Raw genomic sequence first — 16,783 nt, 5'->3', positions numbered from 1 at the left:
TGGTTAATATTTTACATGAGTTCTCCTGAAAGTGGATACAGCAGGAATTTTTATGGATATGAACTATGGAGGGCTTTTTCCCGCTATTTTTAAAAATAGTGGCTTAAACATAGAACTACTGCTAGTGCAACTCTGTGTAAAGCCAGATTTGTGACTTGCAAGGCCACCCCACTACCCCACTGTTGTATGAGCTTGCAATTATTGTACGCATCTTGCATTTATTTAAAAAAAATTCCAGGCGCATTATGCTAATACCTCATTTTAATCAAGAGGTAACTGTAGACCATTGTGGTCAGTAGATTCACACACCACATTGTACCCAATCATTTCTAGTTGCACCTAGACAGGGGCCCAATCATTTTTGGTTATGTACCTCATGTGATACTGCACCAGTGTCTAACTCGGGGCCACAAGTCGAATGTGGCTGCCACCTTGTTTGTTCTGGCTCGACAACTGACCTGGCATTCGTAAATATACTTACACTCCTTTCCTTGTGATGTGTTGTTTACCTTGCCAGTCACACGCCAGTGTGTTTGTAGATCTGTGGCCATGATCATTGCATTCTATATTCTGTATTAGACTTTTAGACACTATGAGGCATATTTACTAAGGGTCCCGCAGCCGCATTTTCGACGGTTTTCCCGACTTTTTGGGGATCACGTCGGGGATTGTGCCGCACACGAAATTGGATTTTGGCGTACTGGCGCTACCTTTCATGCGACAGAAATCATGGGGCCATAGGACGATCCGACGGATTCGGACAAACCGCAGGATTTAACTTTGAATTTGTGTTGGAAGATCAAGCACTTACATGCATCAGGAAGAAGAAGGTGGACCCGAGCGGGGAAGCGACAGATGCAGGATATCGGGCGCACAATCTTAGTGAATCGTGGCAGCTGTGCATTGGAGTCGGGGAATGCACCTCGGGGATCGCGCAGGGACGGGTAAGTAAATCTGCCCCTATATATTTGTCTAGTAGTGCAAGTTCTCTTTTTAATTTTTTATGCATTTACTGATAGTAATAAAGTTTAATTTTATGTCTTTTACTTGGGATATGTTCCCTGTTTTGTGCTTTGATTGTACACAAACCGTCAATCTGGATTATTATTCTTTTAACACCTTAAGGACACGGCCTAAAATGGCCTTCAAGACATTCTGGACTCAGACCTTTTTTACTTTTTTCCCTTCTAAAATTGCATTCATTCTCAATTTTTAAGACATAACTTTTTTATGGGCATATGAGGGCTTGTTTTTTGGCAGTAAAATTTGTATTTTCCAATGGGTTAATTTTTATTTAATTTTTTTTATTTATTTATTTTTTTAAACCTTACTTAAAGCGAACATGTCATCAGAAATTGATCTAATAAATTACTACCAGTATGTTGTCAAGCAGTTGAACACCTTCCAGATCATGTTTCTTTCTTGCCCCAGGGCGGTGTCATCATCCAGAAAATCAACTTTGAAGTGAGTATAAATTTGTTGTATAAAGTCAAGGAGGCAGAGAGTTTAACACTGAACCCTATCTCGGTAAGCTTCCCTCATTGTAATTGATGGTCCTGCACCCAGAGACATCGCTAACCAGATCTCAGTGTAAGTCAAGGGAGAAGGTGTTCAGGTGATTTTTGAAATGTTTAATTTTTTTTTAAAAACTTTACTTAACTTTTTTTTTACTGTTCCATTAGGGGACATTCACTAGGGATACCTTGATCCCTGTTATGCATTGCATCTGTCAGTGTTTTACTGACATTTTGCCTATTAGATCTAGTCTTGGATTAGGACTAATAGGCCACCGTACATGGCAGACACAGAAGTTTTTGTCAGACTTCCGGCTGAAATGACAACTTCCCCCGGCACCTTGCGATCGCTCTCCAGGGGACAATCATGTTTTATTGTGGCAGTTAAGGGGTTCAGGTACCCGGCAAGGAGAGATATCCTATGTCCTTAGCCATTTAAGACCCCATTAAAAATTAATTCTTAGATCAAGAATTTACTTTTATCTATCCTAAAAGACAGTCATAATATGTCCTTTATTAGTCACTTCCATAAAGAAATCAGAAGTTTTTGTTTTTATCAATTGTTTTTCCCAGATGATGATTAGATGGCTCATATTTTTTAAATGTAGCTAATACAGATTAGTAATAAAGAAAATAGAGGGTACTGTATATTGTCGAGTATAAGCTTAGTTTTCCTTTACAATTTTTGTGTTGACAAAGCTCCACTTGACTTTTACTTAAGTAAATAAACTTATATATTTACCTTCTGACGGTTCCTACAGCTCCTCTTCCCTCCCCTCCATGGTTTCACATGTAACAGAGTTGGCAGAGACGCATCCATACACTCATACTTTATGATGTACCGTATTTTCCGGACTATAAGGCGCACATAAAAACCTAAGATTTCCTTAGAAATCCAAAGTGCGCCTCTTGCTGGTTGTGACCTCTCCTCTCGGCTTTCAGACCACGCCCCCGGACCTCCTCCTAACCCTGCGACTTATAGTCTGGTGCGCCTTATATATGAAATTATGCATGGTACCTGGCCTTTATTGAGAATGCGCCCTATAGTCCAGTGCGCCTTACCACCAGGAAAATACGGTAATCAGCAGTAACACCGCTGTGTCATAGTGTGTGCATGTCTCTGCCCACTCTATTACATATGAGAGAGAAGAGGAGCCGCGATGAGTGCCGAGGTAAGCACCAAGTTTGTTTTTATAGGGGGAGCCTTTCTGAAGCAATGTGTACAATGAATATACATTGTACACATTGCTTGAGAAAGGCTCATACCGAGCCGAAACATCACCACTTATTACTATGGAAAAAAGACACCTTACATCTACCTGTGTTGGAGTGCTGCTTTTTTCCTTGTATATATTTTTTCCTTTTCCTTGTATATATTCATTGTACTATCTTTAGCACTTACCTTTTTTGGGTTTGTGACTTTTCTTTAATACTTCATTCTGTTCACATTTTGCCTCTCTCTCTTTCCACCTCCTTACTTGTTCTTCTCTCATTTTGAAGAACAAGATCTGTTTCTGTTCTTCACTAAGTTCAGCCAGGAGTTCTGGATCGATGTACATATCAGCTAATATTTGTTTAAGCATGGCTGCTGTCACGTAGAATACTTCTTAGCTAAGGGTTTTTTAGTAGCAAAGAGGTTTTATACATATAATATTCCAGTAGATTTGGTTGCAAGTCCTGATGTTTTCTTGTACATCAAAATATTGAAATATAAGTGCATAATATGAGATCCATGTCAAAGAGTCCAAATTATATTCATATTCCTGAAAAATAAAAAGGATAATCACCACATGATATATGAAAAAAATTGGCATAAAACTCTACGATAACATGTGTATATATTTTCATAACTGAGGGTCAGCTGACCAGAAACAAAACACATAAATGTATCAAACTCCAACAACACCTTGACAAAGCGCCAAACAGGCTGTTGCTTGAAGTGTGTATTTTTCTTCTCCCTGCTCCTACTCCACATGACTGTCTGCATCTACATTTTTAAGCAGATGATTGAATAAAGAATATGGATGATTTTAACTGGTGAGTGCAGCAGTTTTACTTGTCTTCATTTATTTGATGACAAGTGTGTCATGCATGAATTTTAAGGAAATCTACCATCAAAGAAAGCATGATAAACAATGAGCACCTAGTCATAGATCTATGGCCTTCTTCCTTCTAAAATCAACTTTTTAAATTACTTTCTGCCATAAAATTGCAGCAAGCAGAGGGAGGAGGGAAGTGCTGAGGGAGCAGGGGAGGGAGAAAAAGTGGAATAACCTATGAAGCTACATCTTGGAGGGGTTATGGTAACTCCCCCAGAGCCCTTTCCATTAGCATAATTTTAAAAGTAGTTTTTTTGAAGGAAGGAGACCATGGATAACAGATATAAGACAATTACAACAATCACAGTGCTTGGATCTATGAATAACTGTAACTTTATCTTTCTTGATTTTTATGGTAGATTTCCCTTAAAGCTTGCCCAACCAAACCACTCCTTTCTAGGGTGCAGAATTTGCTATTTGGGAAATTAAAGGTTAAAATAGACATCATTATCTGTATTCCTTCACATCTCTAAACCTGCTATTTGAAAGCTCTATTCCTCTAGATTATGGGTTGCTCATGAATACCGTAATTGCAGACCATTACAGATAAATATATCACATCACACAAAAAGTTCTACAGTTTTATCTATGAATAAAGCATGTCTTAGGCAAGTCACTGCTCCACCATATGAAAATAACCTTATTTAGTGGAAAGTTTTACATTACATATTATTATTATAGTGGGATTACATTTTGATTTTTGCTTGGTTAATTTAGTAACAGTTTGCATGAAGGACAGAAACCAGTCAACACAAACTTATGTACACTTACATTGGGTAATGTCCATGCAATCACAACCAAAGTTTGGCAGTGGGACACTGCTGAGATAGTTGGGATTGTTGGGTGCCAAACAGATGCCATGGATTTGAAAACAAAAAGTAAATTTTTTTGGTATTATTATGTTCGTTATAACCCAAATAATAATGATGCCATCATTTTACTCATTATAATATACACCAAAATGTAACATCTAGAAAAACCTATCCTGCATAAAACCAGCACGAAGGCAAAGTAAAACATATGCCATATATACTAGAGTATAAGCTGACCCAAGTATAAGCCGAGGTCCCTAATTTTAACACAAAAAACTGGGAAAAACTATTGACTTGAGTATAAGCCGAGGGTGGGAAATTCATTGGTCACAGTCTCCCAGTACATAGCCTGCAAGCTTATGCCCTCAGTATATAGCCAGAAGCCCCTTGCCGCCCGTATATGTCCAGCAGCCCCTGTCCCCCACTATATAGCCAGCAGTCCCTGCTCCCCCAGTATATAGTCTGCTTCTCCTGCCCCCCCAGTATATAGCCTGCTGCACCTGCCCCTCAGTATATAGTCTGCTTCCCTTGCCCCTACCCCAGTATACAGCCTGCTTTCCCTGATCCCACACTTTATAGCCTGCAGCCCCTGCTCACCCAGTATATAGCATGCAGCCCCTGCCCCTAGTATGTAGTCATCAGACCCTGCCCCCCCTAGTATATAGCCAGGAGCCAGTATATGGCCTGCTTCTCCTGCCCCTAGTATATAGCCATCAGCCCCTGCCCCAAGTGTATAGCCTGCTTTCACTGCCCTATATAGATATACCCAGCCTATAAGGAAAAAAAATGTGTACTCACCTTCTGACGCCCCCCTCTCCCCTGGCAGGTCCTCTTCCATTCTTCGATGCTCCGGCATTGGCTCCATGTCCCTACGTGGTCTGTCGCATGCACCGTGACGTCAGCCACTTGCTGACATCATAGTGTGTGCCATGGCGGCGCACTCATTAGAATGTCAGCATGCGGCTGACATCATGATGTGTGTGCCTGGCACGGAGCCGATGTCGGAGCAGCGATGTATAAAAGAGGACCTACCGGAGAGGTGACGTGGGAGGGGAATACACTTTTTAAAAAAAAAAAATAGATTCGAGTATAAGCCGAGTTAGGGTTTTTAAGCACATTTTTTGTGCTGAAAAACTCGGCTTATACTGCGGTATATATGGGTAGCTCTCAGATGGTGACACAAGCGTTATTACCTTTGTGTCACCATTCCTGGTTGTAAATTCCACACAAGGCTTTTGAAAGGGGTTATATGACCTTTTATATTTATGGTATGGAACATCACAAAGCACTGTCCTAACAAGACTAAGGATCTGATATGGTGTGTTCACGTGGTACAGCTTGGAAAGAGATGTATTCAGTTTTGATGATGCTTTTAGTCAACACGGCATTCTAAAATAAATACCTTCACTACAAAGTACAATAAAATGGAAAAAATTATAGATTTTTGAAAGTAAGGAGATGCAAAAACAAAACCGTGCTAAGTCGTTAAGGGGTTCATGTATTTCATCTGTTAAATTAAGAAAATGTAATAAAAACACATGAAAGCTAAATGCAGTGTACATGCTGTGAACAAATATATTACGTTGTGGGTTTCAAATCTGCTGCACGTCATTTTTCTTCCAACCCATTATAAATGCAATTCAAAGGTTAAACTCTTTTTCCTAGCCACAGGAAAAGTGCAGGTGGAAGCTTTTGGATCAACATAAAAAAACTTACAATAACAAACATAAAACAACATTTCTATTTCTGACTTTCTTCCCTTCATTCATTTGAACCAAAATTCATAAAATACATATTTTTGGACAATATAGAAAGATATTGGCCCACATTTATTGAAGTTTTTGCACCAGTTTTCTGTTTGACTTTGCATTAGAAAGAAACTGTGCAAACTTCATGTGCAAACTGCTTGCACATGTATTTATAAAGTCTCTGCGCCAGTTTTGTGTTACGGCTGCACTGTGACACTCTGACAAGACAGAAAAAATGTGCACCTAAAGCGCTTAGCCGGAGTTGGCGCCACATTTACAACTGACGTGCGCCACATTTTTTCTGTTTATTTTTATATGAATTCTAGGGAAAGGGGGGGGGGGTGATTTGACCTTTATATATTTTTCTTTTCTTTTACTATTTTTCAGACCCACTTCAGTACTTTAACCCTAGCTTGACTAACATATTCTGAAAGACTACAGTATGCTTTACATGATTTGTTACAATGTGTTAATGGGGGAGTGATGCCCATGAACAACCGTGTGTTACATGCTTTAAAGAGTTACAGGCTTTAAAGGGTAAACACAGAGTGCAGGTTTTAACAGTGGGAGTAACACCCATCCTGTATGGAGATGGTTCTCCATACACCCGACCAGATGCTGCACAGTAGTAGTATGATGTCGGGAAGGGGTTAAAATCTGGTTCTCATTTGTATAAGAGAACTGTTACTCTCAATGACATAGTACAATGGCAAAAGCCACCCTCAAGTGTGAAATTGGTGAGGGATTATCCACTCAAATATAACCAAACCTATAAAATGAAGAATACGTTGACAATATACCAGAAAGGAAACAGATTCTACTGGGGTAATACTAAAAAATTACAAATGGAATGCAACATGATCCAAATGAACAAAAGAAGCTTGTTCTCCTAGATTTCTGTGACCTTTCAAAAGATGTATTTACTCCAATTTAGTACCATATTTTAGTTCAGAGAGCAAAGGCCTCATATGATATGTCTTAAATCTGCAGTAATGTAATCTGCAGCAGCATATACACCAGGATAGATTTATAATTCACTCAGTTTTTATCAGTTAAAATCAATTTGTGGGAAAGATTCAGTAGGGGGGCTGTCCTATCAGCTTTTTATGTGTTAGTGTGCAGACAACACACTAACACTATGACACCTGTAGTGCAAATATGTCTCTCTACCTTTTCTAAGCATTTGCATTACTATATAATTGTGTGTTAAAACTTTCTCTTGCATCCCGACAAAATCCTGGAGTAGTTTGGTTGCATTTCAGAAAACAACATGTGCCTTGTCTGAACTGCAGCCTGCCTCCATCTTTGTGCTCCTGTACAGCTCTGTCCCTCCCCCACTGATGTCATCTCAACAGGCTGTGACCTCTGAGAAGGAGCAGGAGGAGGAGCTGTACAGGGGCACAAAGGTGGGGGCCAAGCTCTGAGGAGTGAGTAACACAGACAAAGCACATGTTGTTTTTTGAAATGCATCCAAACCAAAGCCCAGCCCATCTGACTACCCCATGATTTTGTCAGGGTGCAAGGTAAGTTATAACACACAATTATAAGCATTTGGATTACAATATAAAAGGCAGAAAGGCAGATTTGCAATGCAGGTGTAATGGGCTACTGGAACCTATATTTAGTGAAAATGAGGTCCCTGGTGACAGGTTCCCTTTAAGTATGAAAAAGTCATTGGTATGAGAATATGGCAAAAATGAGGATTTTTTCATACAAAAGATTAACATTTTTAAAATGTATTAAAACCTTGTAAAACCTATATAAATTATCCATGATCGTAGCAACTTTTCTAAAGTCTCCATGTATTTCCTTTTAAGTACTAACCAGGAAATTACAGTGAGGATAAACAAGTTCCACATCTCTACTGAGTAAGAGACTTTTGCCAAATTCTTGAGATTCCCAAAAAAATGTGTTTCATGTTAATGATGTCTCTACAAAATACAAGCCTTTAAATACAAGCCAAGCCTAAAGACAGAATGCAGCATTTTGAGTTTTATATAATTGTTAAACTACCATGACAGCTCCCTAATGCTAAATTCTATTCAACATTTCTGTTCTAGCCACAATACAGGATAGGTACTGTGATTAAAGAGTGACTTTATTTTCTTCCAAAAAGTGTTTTTTATTACATATTCAATGGAGATGTTTAAGGAAATTTCTCAGTTCAGGGCTACTCAAAGCCAACCTGTCACAACACTAATCCCTTCAAACCTACAAACAGTACCTCCTTCTGTAATATGTCCCATGGATGTGTTTTAGCATATTTCTAGGATGCAGCATAAATAAAAAATCATATTTTATTCTTTTGTAAGATGCAGTCAGACAGTCAGGTAACCCCCCCTCCTGTAGTCAGGTAACTCCACCTCTTGCAGTCAGTCTGCTTTGCCCAGGCAATGCATCTGGTCCAGCCCTGCCTTCTAGATCTCCAGATAGATTCCCAAACAAATGTGTTGCCAGATGCATGGAGTGATCAGAGCAGACTGACTGTATGAGGCATGGTTACCTGACTCCAGGAGGTGGGTTACCTAACTGTCTGACTGCATCCTACAAAAGAATGAAAGATGATTTTTCATTCATGCTGCACTCTAGAATTATACTAAAACACCTCTAGGGGACATACATATAACCTACTGTTTGTAGGTTTGGAGGGGTTAGTGTGGTGAAAAGTTTGCTTTAACATCATTGAACCAAGTGTCGCCACATGGAATGTCTCAATATTCCTGCTGCCCAATATTCATCCAACCCGATGACTTTTGGCCAACACAAAAGCATCAGTAATCTGAGTATCTGTCAAGGAATAAAATTTCCAAATCCCTTGTCTTTAAATAAATTTTAGAATATCCCAATTTAAAAAAAAGACTTGCAATTTGACAGTTGCCAAATTTAAAGGGGTATTTTCATCTGCACATTCACATTTAATTTATTTAATCTATCATATACATACATGTTTTCAATTGGATTTTATGTTCCTGTATGAATATAACTTCCCATAAATATAGACATGCTGTGCCTTAGAAACTAAATAGCTGTCCTTGGATACGACCACCCCTGCACCCTGGCCAGACATGCTCTATTGAGCACTGCCTGACCACCTGGATTCAGCGATCACTATGGCCGTGAGACACGCAGTAACTCCCGGACATATCATATGCAAAAACTATTTGTTTCTTTGTGCAATCATTTCAGCAGTGGTGGTATCCAAGGACCACAATCTTGTTTCTACGTGACAACATGGCTGCATGTAAATTATCTTTACACAGGTAATTTTTTAAAATAACATCCAATTGAAGAATGTATGTATAAGGAAGATAAATTAAATCCCAATGCCCAGATGAGAATATCCTTTGCTATCAGGACATACCTCAAAACACATTGGGGAGTTATATATTCAAACTCATCCCCCTTTTGGGTATATTTTCCTTTAATTATTTCTGAACAATTGAAATTTGCCCAATTTCATGGCTGTGACAAGTGTAAAGGGATTTTACTATATTTAAAATAAATGTTAAATTATACAATATTATACTTGGTCTTTACTGTCTCCCTATACTATAGAATTGTGTTCTAATCTCTCCAAATAGATGTTCATCCCTTGGTCTTTCTTACATCACATGTGATCTCAGTTTTAGCCTACTTTTCTGTTTTTATCGCAGTTGGACTGTAGGGCGGATTTCAGTATTATCTTATTTATATAATGCAGTTTCTAATAAGGGGTACTCAGGAGACATGATGACACTGGCACAGTACCCATTTAGTACACACATAGTTGCCCAGATTCAGATTCTATTCAAATATATCTGTATCTGTAATAGTGCTGTAAATCCTAAAACTCTAAGTACATGTAAAATTTACTGTGAAATAAGAGTTCAATGGATGATATAATTTAATTAGTGCTGCTGACGGCAGGGTGGCTCATGAGTCCATGGACTCTAAATTCATTTTAGGTTGGCATTCTAGATGGATCAATAACATTCTTGCAGTTATTGAATTTCTATTGTACCAAGTTGTCTGTGGGGTTTTGCTGCCCAGTACATCTGTAGCTGTGTCTCAGAGCATTAGCATGAGAATTTAGAGTATTTGAATAGCTTACTAAAGTCACATACCTTTTGGTTTGTAACACCCCTCTATAACCTGAAGTTCTAACACAAACAGAATTCCTGTATTACCCTGGCAATAGTTTAGAACTATACATATCATAAGAATGGGCGAGGCAACTTGCCTTTCTCAGAATCTCTTAGTAACTTATTTAGGATTGAAGCCAAGATAACTCAACTGCTCAGATACAAGGAAAAACATCATTAACTAACAACTTTGCAAGAAAGTTAGTGGTTACAAGGAGTGTACTTATATATACAACACATGGTAACTACATTAAAAGTACATTTAACTACATTAACTATATCAAAGTAGAGATGTTATACCACAAATCAATTGAGGTATGATCAGAGGAGTGAAAAAGGTCATGCATAAAGTGTACTAAGAACAAGAAGACAATTGACGTGTTGTACTCACCAGACTTTCTTTGTTGTGTGAGGAAACTCCGTAACTGACAATTCAATGTCCGGACTGAAGGAAGTAGACATGAATCCTGTCATTAGACTTGCTGGGCAGGGCACAAAGAACCTGAATTTACATATCTCCACCTAAAAGTAGGAAAGAACTAGATAACAACACAGGAGAGTTCCTATGATTTAGTTTTAGTCATAAGCACCATCTTGTGTATGACTGTGGTATCACAGAGTATTCATATCCAAGAGTTCTACATTACAATGTATCCAAATTACATGATAATTTGTTATCACACAAAACAACACTCACATTTAGAACAGTAACCCTTTCCTAGACATACCTAAATATTATTCAGTTCTGCTATTGTGACCAATGTTCACTTACTGTTTGGATTATGTAACACATAATCGACCAGATCAAAATAGGTCCCCGGAAAGGAAATGTAGATAAGTTACTACTTCAATTAGAAGCCCGGTGGATAGAGCGACTGGAAAGCTTAAGTCCGAAAGGCCTAAATGAGGGCTTTACATTCTCCGCCTTTCTGTGAATCACCTGGAAAAGTCACCCTTTTAAGGTATCTGCTGTCATCCATCACGTCTTACATATCCGCAGATATTCTGCTACTAAATTGTAGTGATTTTTTAACCTGAAACCATCATGGTTCTCAGGTATCACGTCTCACATATCTGCAGATATCCTGCTACTGATTTACAGTAATACCCTTACCTGAAACCATCATAGAGGACCAATGGTACATTCACAATATGATCTCCAATTTCTTGTTAAAGACAACTGGGGTATCTCTTAAATACATGTACCAGTAAATATATTGATATCAATTGATAGATGGTCTTCCACATTCACAAATAATGAATAAGAGAGAGTAAATACTTACATTATGATCCCCTAATTCGTGGTAGAAGTCCTTTTTAGATGTATATACCAACCTGGGAAACATACTGATCTAACCTGGTGGAGGTCCCTCCACATTTATAAACAATAAACTGTGAGAGAGATAATATTGTATGAGAACCATTAAATGGTCTCTATAGACTTGCAATAAATTATAATCACCAATATGGGTAAAGAATTACATATAAAAAACAGTGATAGTTGATAAAACAGTTGGACAATTTCATTATTTTTAGCAAATTTATCGCTCAATCAAATCTTGGTTTTGTATCACAATACAACAACCCCATTACACTGTCATTAAATATCGTCAGTGGATGTTATCAAGATATGTGACAATTACCTTGGGTCTTCTTATGAGTTGGTTGTCTAGCTACATTGAAAATAAAAGGGGAACGCTTCATCAATGGGCCGAGGATCGGAAAATATTTTGAAGTCCCATGCGCGATTCTGATGACTTGCGTCTTTGCACTTTCGGCCTTTGCGCGTGCGCGAGGTCCCAACATTCGGCGGAATCCAACTCTACCCGCATGCACCAGTATAGACACGTCCTTATTGGGTAAGTGGCTACCTATGGGAGAAATACGGAATATAGGTACCCCATTGGTCTATCTGTAACAACATCCCCTATTGGCAAAGTGTAAGGGGAGTGTCGCAGTGACGACACAAACAGAAGTATTATAATCTGGAGCTGAGCATACACGAGTACACTCTAGTCCCTGCACCCCTGAGGACGCCACGGAGGCGAAACATATCAAGGGGGGGGGGGGGGGGTTAGTGTCAAATTAGATTTTAGATAGCAGGCAAAGTGTGTATGTGTGTTTGACCAACAATGAGTATATGACGACAAGGAAGATATGAATGTAGCCCAAAAAGGCACAGCAACTTATAACTGAGACTAAATAGAAGATCCTGAGACTTTAGTGTATATATATGGAGTGGAGCATATAGTGCTCATTGACAGTGACGTTAACTGTCAATAGAGCAATTACAGCGGTACCGACAAGTATTGGAACACATGAGCCTGTAGACAAACAAAGAATTAAATTGACGCTGTATTAACAAAATAACCATAACAGTGTTATAATCTCAGGCTCTTTTAGACTAGCTAAGTCAGTGACCAAGACTGACACCTACTGTTAGGACTAAGGTACTATCGCTAAGATACTATCGCTCATATAACACGCATATCTCGGGATACCTCAGTTAAACCGTCAACAAAATACTCTAATACCACACAATAAAGTTTCCACAACGGCCTGCATAATTTTAATATTGCACAGGAAATTGTCCACACCAATTTTGGGATAATATATATGGTTTTTTTTAGAAAGATTCAATAAAAGTGAAGTTTTAATTGACAAATGAGTTTCAGTGAGGCGAATGCCTTTTTTGTAAATTGATTAGAGTCTGATTCATCTTCTCGCAAAGCCCGTTGCCGTGGGGATGATAGGCTGTGGTCCTCAGCTTTTTGCAGCCATATAGAGTGCACAGTTCCTGGAAGACTTGGGACTCAAAAGCTGTTCCTTGGTCCGTAAGGATCTGGTCCGGACAGCCACAGGGCCGCTGTGGTGGTCCTTGCAGATAGGTCTCTGACAGGTACTGCAACCACAAATTTGGTATAGTGGTCGATGATCGTGAGAGCATAATTGTGACCGGATTTGCTGGGCTCCAACTTCACATGATCCAATGCCAGGATCTCTAAGGGACGTTGGCTCACAATGGGATGTAGAGGGGCCCTTTGATTGTGTTGCTCTCCTCGAGCGATGGCGCAGACAGGGCATTCCCGACACCAGGCTTCGATGTCGGGCTTCATGTTTACCCAGTAGAAGCACCTTTGGAGGGTGGCTTCAGTCTTCTGAGCGCCAAAGTGTTGGAACCGGTCATGGTACATATCCAGTACTATCTTGGCGTCCCTCCTGGAAATCACAATCTGATATAGCCGGTCATAAGTGATAGGGTCCAGAGTTCTTCTCTTTAACAGGCCCTGATGCAAGTTCAGAGTATTTCTCTGGCGCCACAATTGAGACAATTCTCCATCAGCTCTTCTCCGGCGGATTCTTTCAGGCACTCGCCCACTAGAGAGATAGTCCATCACTTATCCTATGGCGCGGCTATCAGCCTGAAGACTCATCCAGAGGTCCTTTTCTGCAGGGGGCTCTGACTCTTCTTGAGGAGTAGCTGGCGCTGCCTCTGACGATAAGGAGTAAACTCTTTGGGCATCTTGGTGCACAAATCGGGCATAGAACGCTGGCATCCCCACATCTTCCCACTGAGCATCCGTGGAGGGTCCCTCCCACTGGTCAGGGAGACAGGACAGAGCGTCGGCGTTGTCATTGGTCTTGCCAGCCCGGTACTTGATGGTAAAGTTGAAGTTGGCAAGTCTGGAGGCCCACCGTTGTTCCAGTGCTCCAAGACGAGCAGTGTTCAGATGCGCCAAGGGATTATTGTCTTTGAAGACAGTGAAGGATGCAGCCAGGTAGTCCTTGAACTTTACTGTCACAGCCCAGACTAACTCCAGAAACTCCAACTTAAAGGAACTGTAGTTCTGGTCGTTTTGCTCCGGTTCTCGTAGGGAACGACTGGCGTAGGCTATGACCCTTTCAGTTCCATTCTGGAGCTGGGATAGTACAGCCCCTAGGCCTTGTTTGCTGGCATCGGTGTATAGGGTGAAAGGCAGACTGTAGTCCGGATATCCCAACACCGGAGGCTGGGATATCTGGAAGGCAGCATCTGGAAGGCAGCTTCTCGTTTGGCTGTCCATTCAATGGATGCTCGGGAACGTTGGCCCTCTTTTGGCAGGCCCCTTAGGAGTTCTTGCAGGGGAGCCGCCAGCTGGGCAAACTTTGGGATAAAGCGCCTGTAATAACTGGCAAATCCCAGGAAGCTTTTGACATCCCGTATGGTTGACGGGGTAGGCCAGTCATGGACAGCTGCAATCTTCGCTGGATCTGGCTCAATTCCATGAGTGCTCACCACATGTCCCAGGTACTTGACGCTAGGTTGTAGCAAGTGGCACTTGGATGGCTTGACCTTCAACCCATGTTGGGTCAGGATTTGGAAGACTTCAGCCAGGTGGTGGAGGTGGTCTTCATAGGTCTTGGAGTAGATGATGATGTCGTCCAAGTATAGCAGGACGGTCTCGAAGTTTCGATGACCTAAACATCTCTCCATCAGCCGTTGAAATGTGCCTGGGGCGTTGCATAGCCCGAACGGCATGTTGTTGAACTCGAACAGGCCCATTGGGGTGGTGAAAGTCGTCTTCTCTCTGTCTTCCAGCGCCATGGCCACTTGCCAGTAGCCACTGGTCAGATCCAGGGTAGAGAAGTAGGCAGCTGACCCTAGGGCTGCGAGGGATTCCTCGATTCGAGGCAGCGGATAGGCATCCTTGTGGGTGATATTGTTGATCTTCCTATAGTCAACACAGAATCGAAGGGTTCCATCCTTCTTTTTCACAAGGACCAGCGGGGCAGCCCATGGGCTGTGACTCTACCTGATAACGTTGGCTGTCTTCATCTCTTGTACCAGCTTTTTCACCTCTTGGTAGCGGGCTGGAGGAATGGGCCGGTATTGATCTTTGATAGGAGTATGAGAGCCAGTAGGAATGGTATGTTGGATCAGGGTAGTCTGCCCAAAATCCAGTGGGTGTTTGCTGAAGGCTTGGTGGTGCTTCATAACAACATCCAGGACACCTTGTACTTGGTCTGCAGGAGTAAAATCGTCGTCTCCTATATTGAGCTCAAGCCACCAGGATTGCTCGGCAGGCTCACCTTCAGCACTTTGCTTAACTTCCAACTGTTGGGAGGCAGACAGAGAGGTTTCCACCAAGTCTTCAGGATGGACGCTGAAGAGGGTGGCTATGGCTTGGTATTTTCTCAGATCCACTGGGGAGTCTCCCACATTTAGTAGTCTAATGGGTACTTGTCCTCGGGATACAGTGACTAGGCTCCTGGCGGCTAGAATGGGTAGGTCTTCATCAGCTGGTAGAGGTTCTACCATCGCCTGGTAGTCTTGACCTTGGACGCCCATGCAGGCTCGGCACCATACTGACATCTCAGTCCCAGGTTGAAGGCAGACAGGTTGGGGATCTTTGATCCGGGTCTGCAGATTTCTCCATTAGGGCCAGCAAACTTCTGTTGCGCCGCCAGAACCTGCATAGTCTCCTGAATTACCTTCCGGGAACCGTTGGGCACTGTTGGCAGAGAGTCGTGGAGAGCCTTCAGCACTTCCGGGTAGCAGTTGCGGAGAAGTTACCGTTTTCGGGCACTCGTGTCACCACTATACCCTGTCTGGTTAACTCAGTGTCTCCAATGGTTAGTGTGGGCTCCCAGTAGCCCGTAGCAATAATGTTCAAGTAAGCCTTTGGGAGTTTGGATTATGGATGCTCCTCCTCTGCATCTCTCGAAAGTAGCACTCCGGAGGGTGGTCACTTGAGAGCCGGTATCAATTAAGGCCGGTAGGGTAACTCCGTTGATGGTTACATGAACCATGGGGCGAGTCCCCACGAACCTGGGCATCCAGTTGGCATCTCGGGGACTTAAAGGTTCTTCCCTTGGGGGTCGTCCCTTTGCTCCAAGGGTTTGTTGTTTAACTGACGACATCCATCCTCTTCATGCCCGTATTTATGGCAGTAGCTGCACCGCTGGCGGGGTTCCTTCTGACTCCAGGTGCTTAACGACTTCGCTTCCCTTGAGCGCGGTTTGGCCAGGGAGGCACGAGGGGTAGCTGATCATACAGAGTCTTCTGGAGGTTTCTTCCTTATAGAGGAGACAGTCACTTCCAATTGGGTCAACCGATCGAGTATTTTACTCAGAGTGTCCATCAGATTAGGGACCTGTCCTGCTAAACCAGCAACTTCCGTAGCCGCAGGAGTAGGTGATGTCAGCTGCGTTGGATGGCAAGCTAGAGCAGAGTCTTCTATTTCTGCGGGTTCAGGATCTCTCTGCAGTCCAGTAGGCAGTCGGTCCCCTAATATGTCAATGGCAATTTCCTTAAACTCAAGAAAGGAGGCCTGGGCATGTTGAGAAGAGATTATCTTTAGTTGGCACCTTTGATTTCTATCAACAAGTCCATTAATGAATTGTTCCCTCAGGGTTTGGTCAGAGGTTTCAGCCTCTTTGGGATCAAGACGGGTTATAGCCTTCCATGTCTCCTGTAGGGAGAGGGCAAAGTCTCTGAGGGACCCTTGA

At 41.6% G+C, this 16,783-nt stretch overlaps 1 protein-coding gene across 2 annotated transcripts in view; it reads right to left on the bottom strand.

The window, feature by feature from the left end:
* SH2D4A (SH2 domain containing 4A) overlaps nucleotides 1–10,820 on the bottom strand; it is a 49,463-nt gene extending 38,643 nt beyond the window's left edge. For both annotated transcript variants that reach the window (XM_072114245.1, XM_072114251.1), the window contains exons 1-2: nucleotides 10,686–10,820; nucleotides 2,917–3,277 (exon numbers count right to left, since the gene is read on the bottom strand). In XM_072114245.1, coding sequence (XP_071970346.1) covers nucleotides 2,917–3,097 — 181 coding nt within the window. In that variant the 5' untranslated portion in view covers nucleotides 3,098–3,277; nucleotides 10,686–10,820. The remainder of the gene's footprint in view (nucleotides 1–2,916; nucleotides 3,278–10,685) is intronic.
* Nucleotides 10,821–16,783: the final 5,963 nt, after the last annotated feature.

Source organism: Engystomops pustulosus, chromosome 1 (assembly GCF_040894005.1).
Source record: "Engystomops pustulosus chromosome 1, aEngPut4.maternal, whole genome shotgun sequence".
In the NCBI taxonomy this organism is placed as follows: domain Eukaryota; kingdom Metazoa; phylum Chordata; class Amphibia; order Anura; family Leptodactylidae; genus Engystomops; species Engystomops pustulosus.
This window is presented reverse-complemented; position numbering and strand designations above follow the sequence as displayed.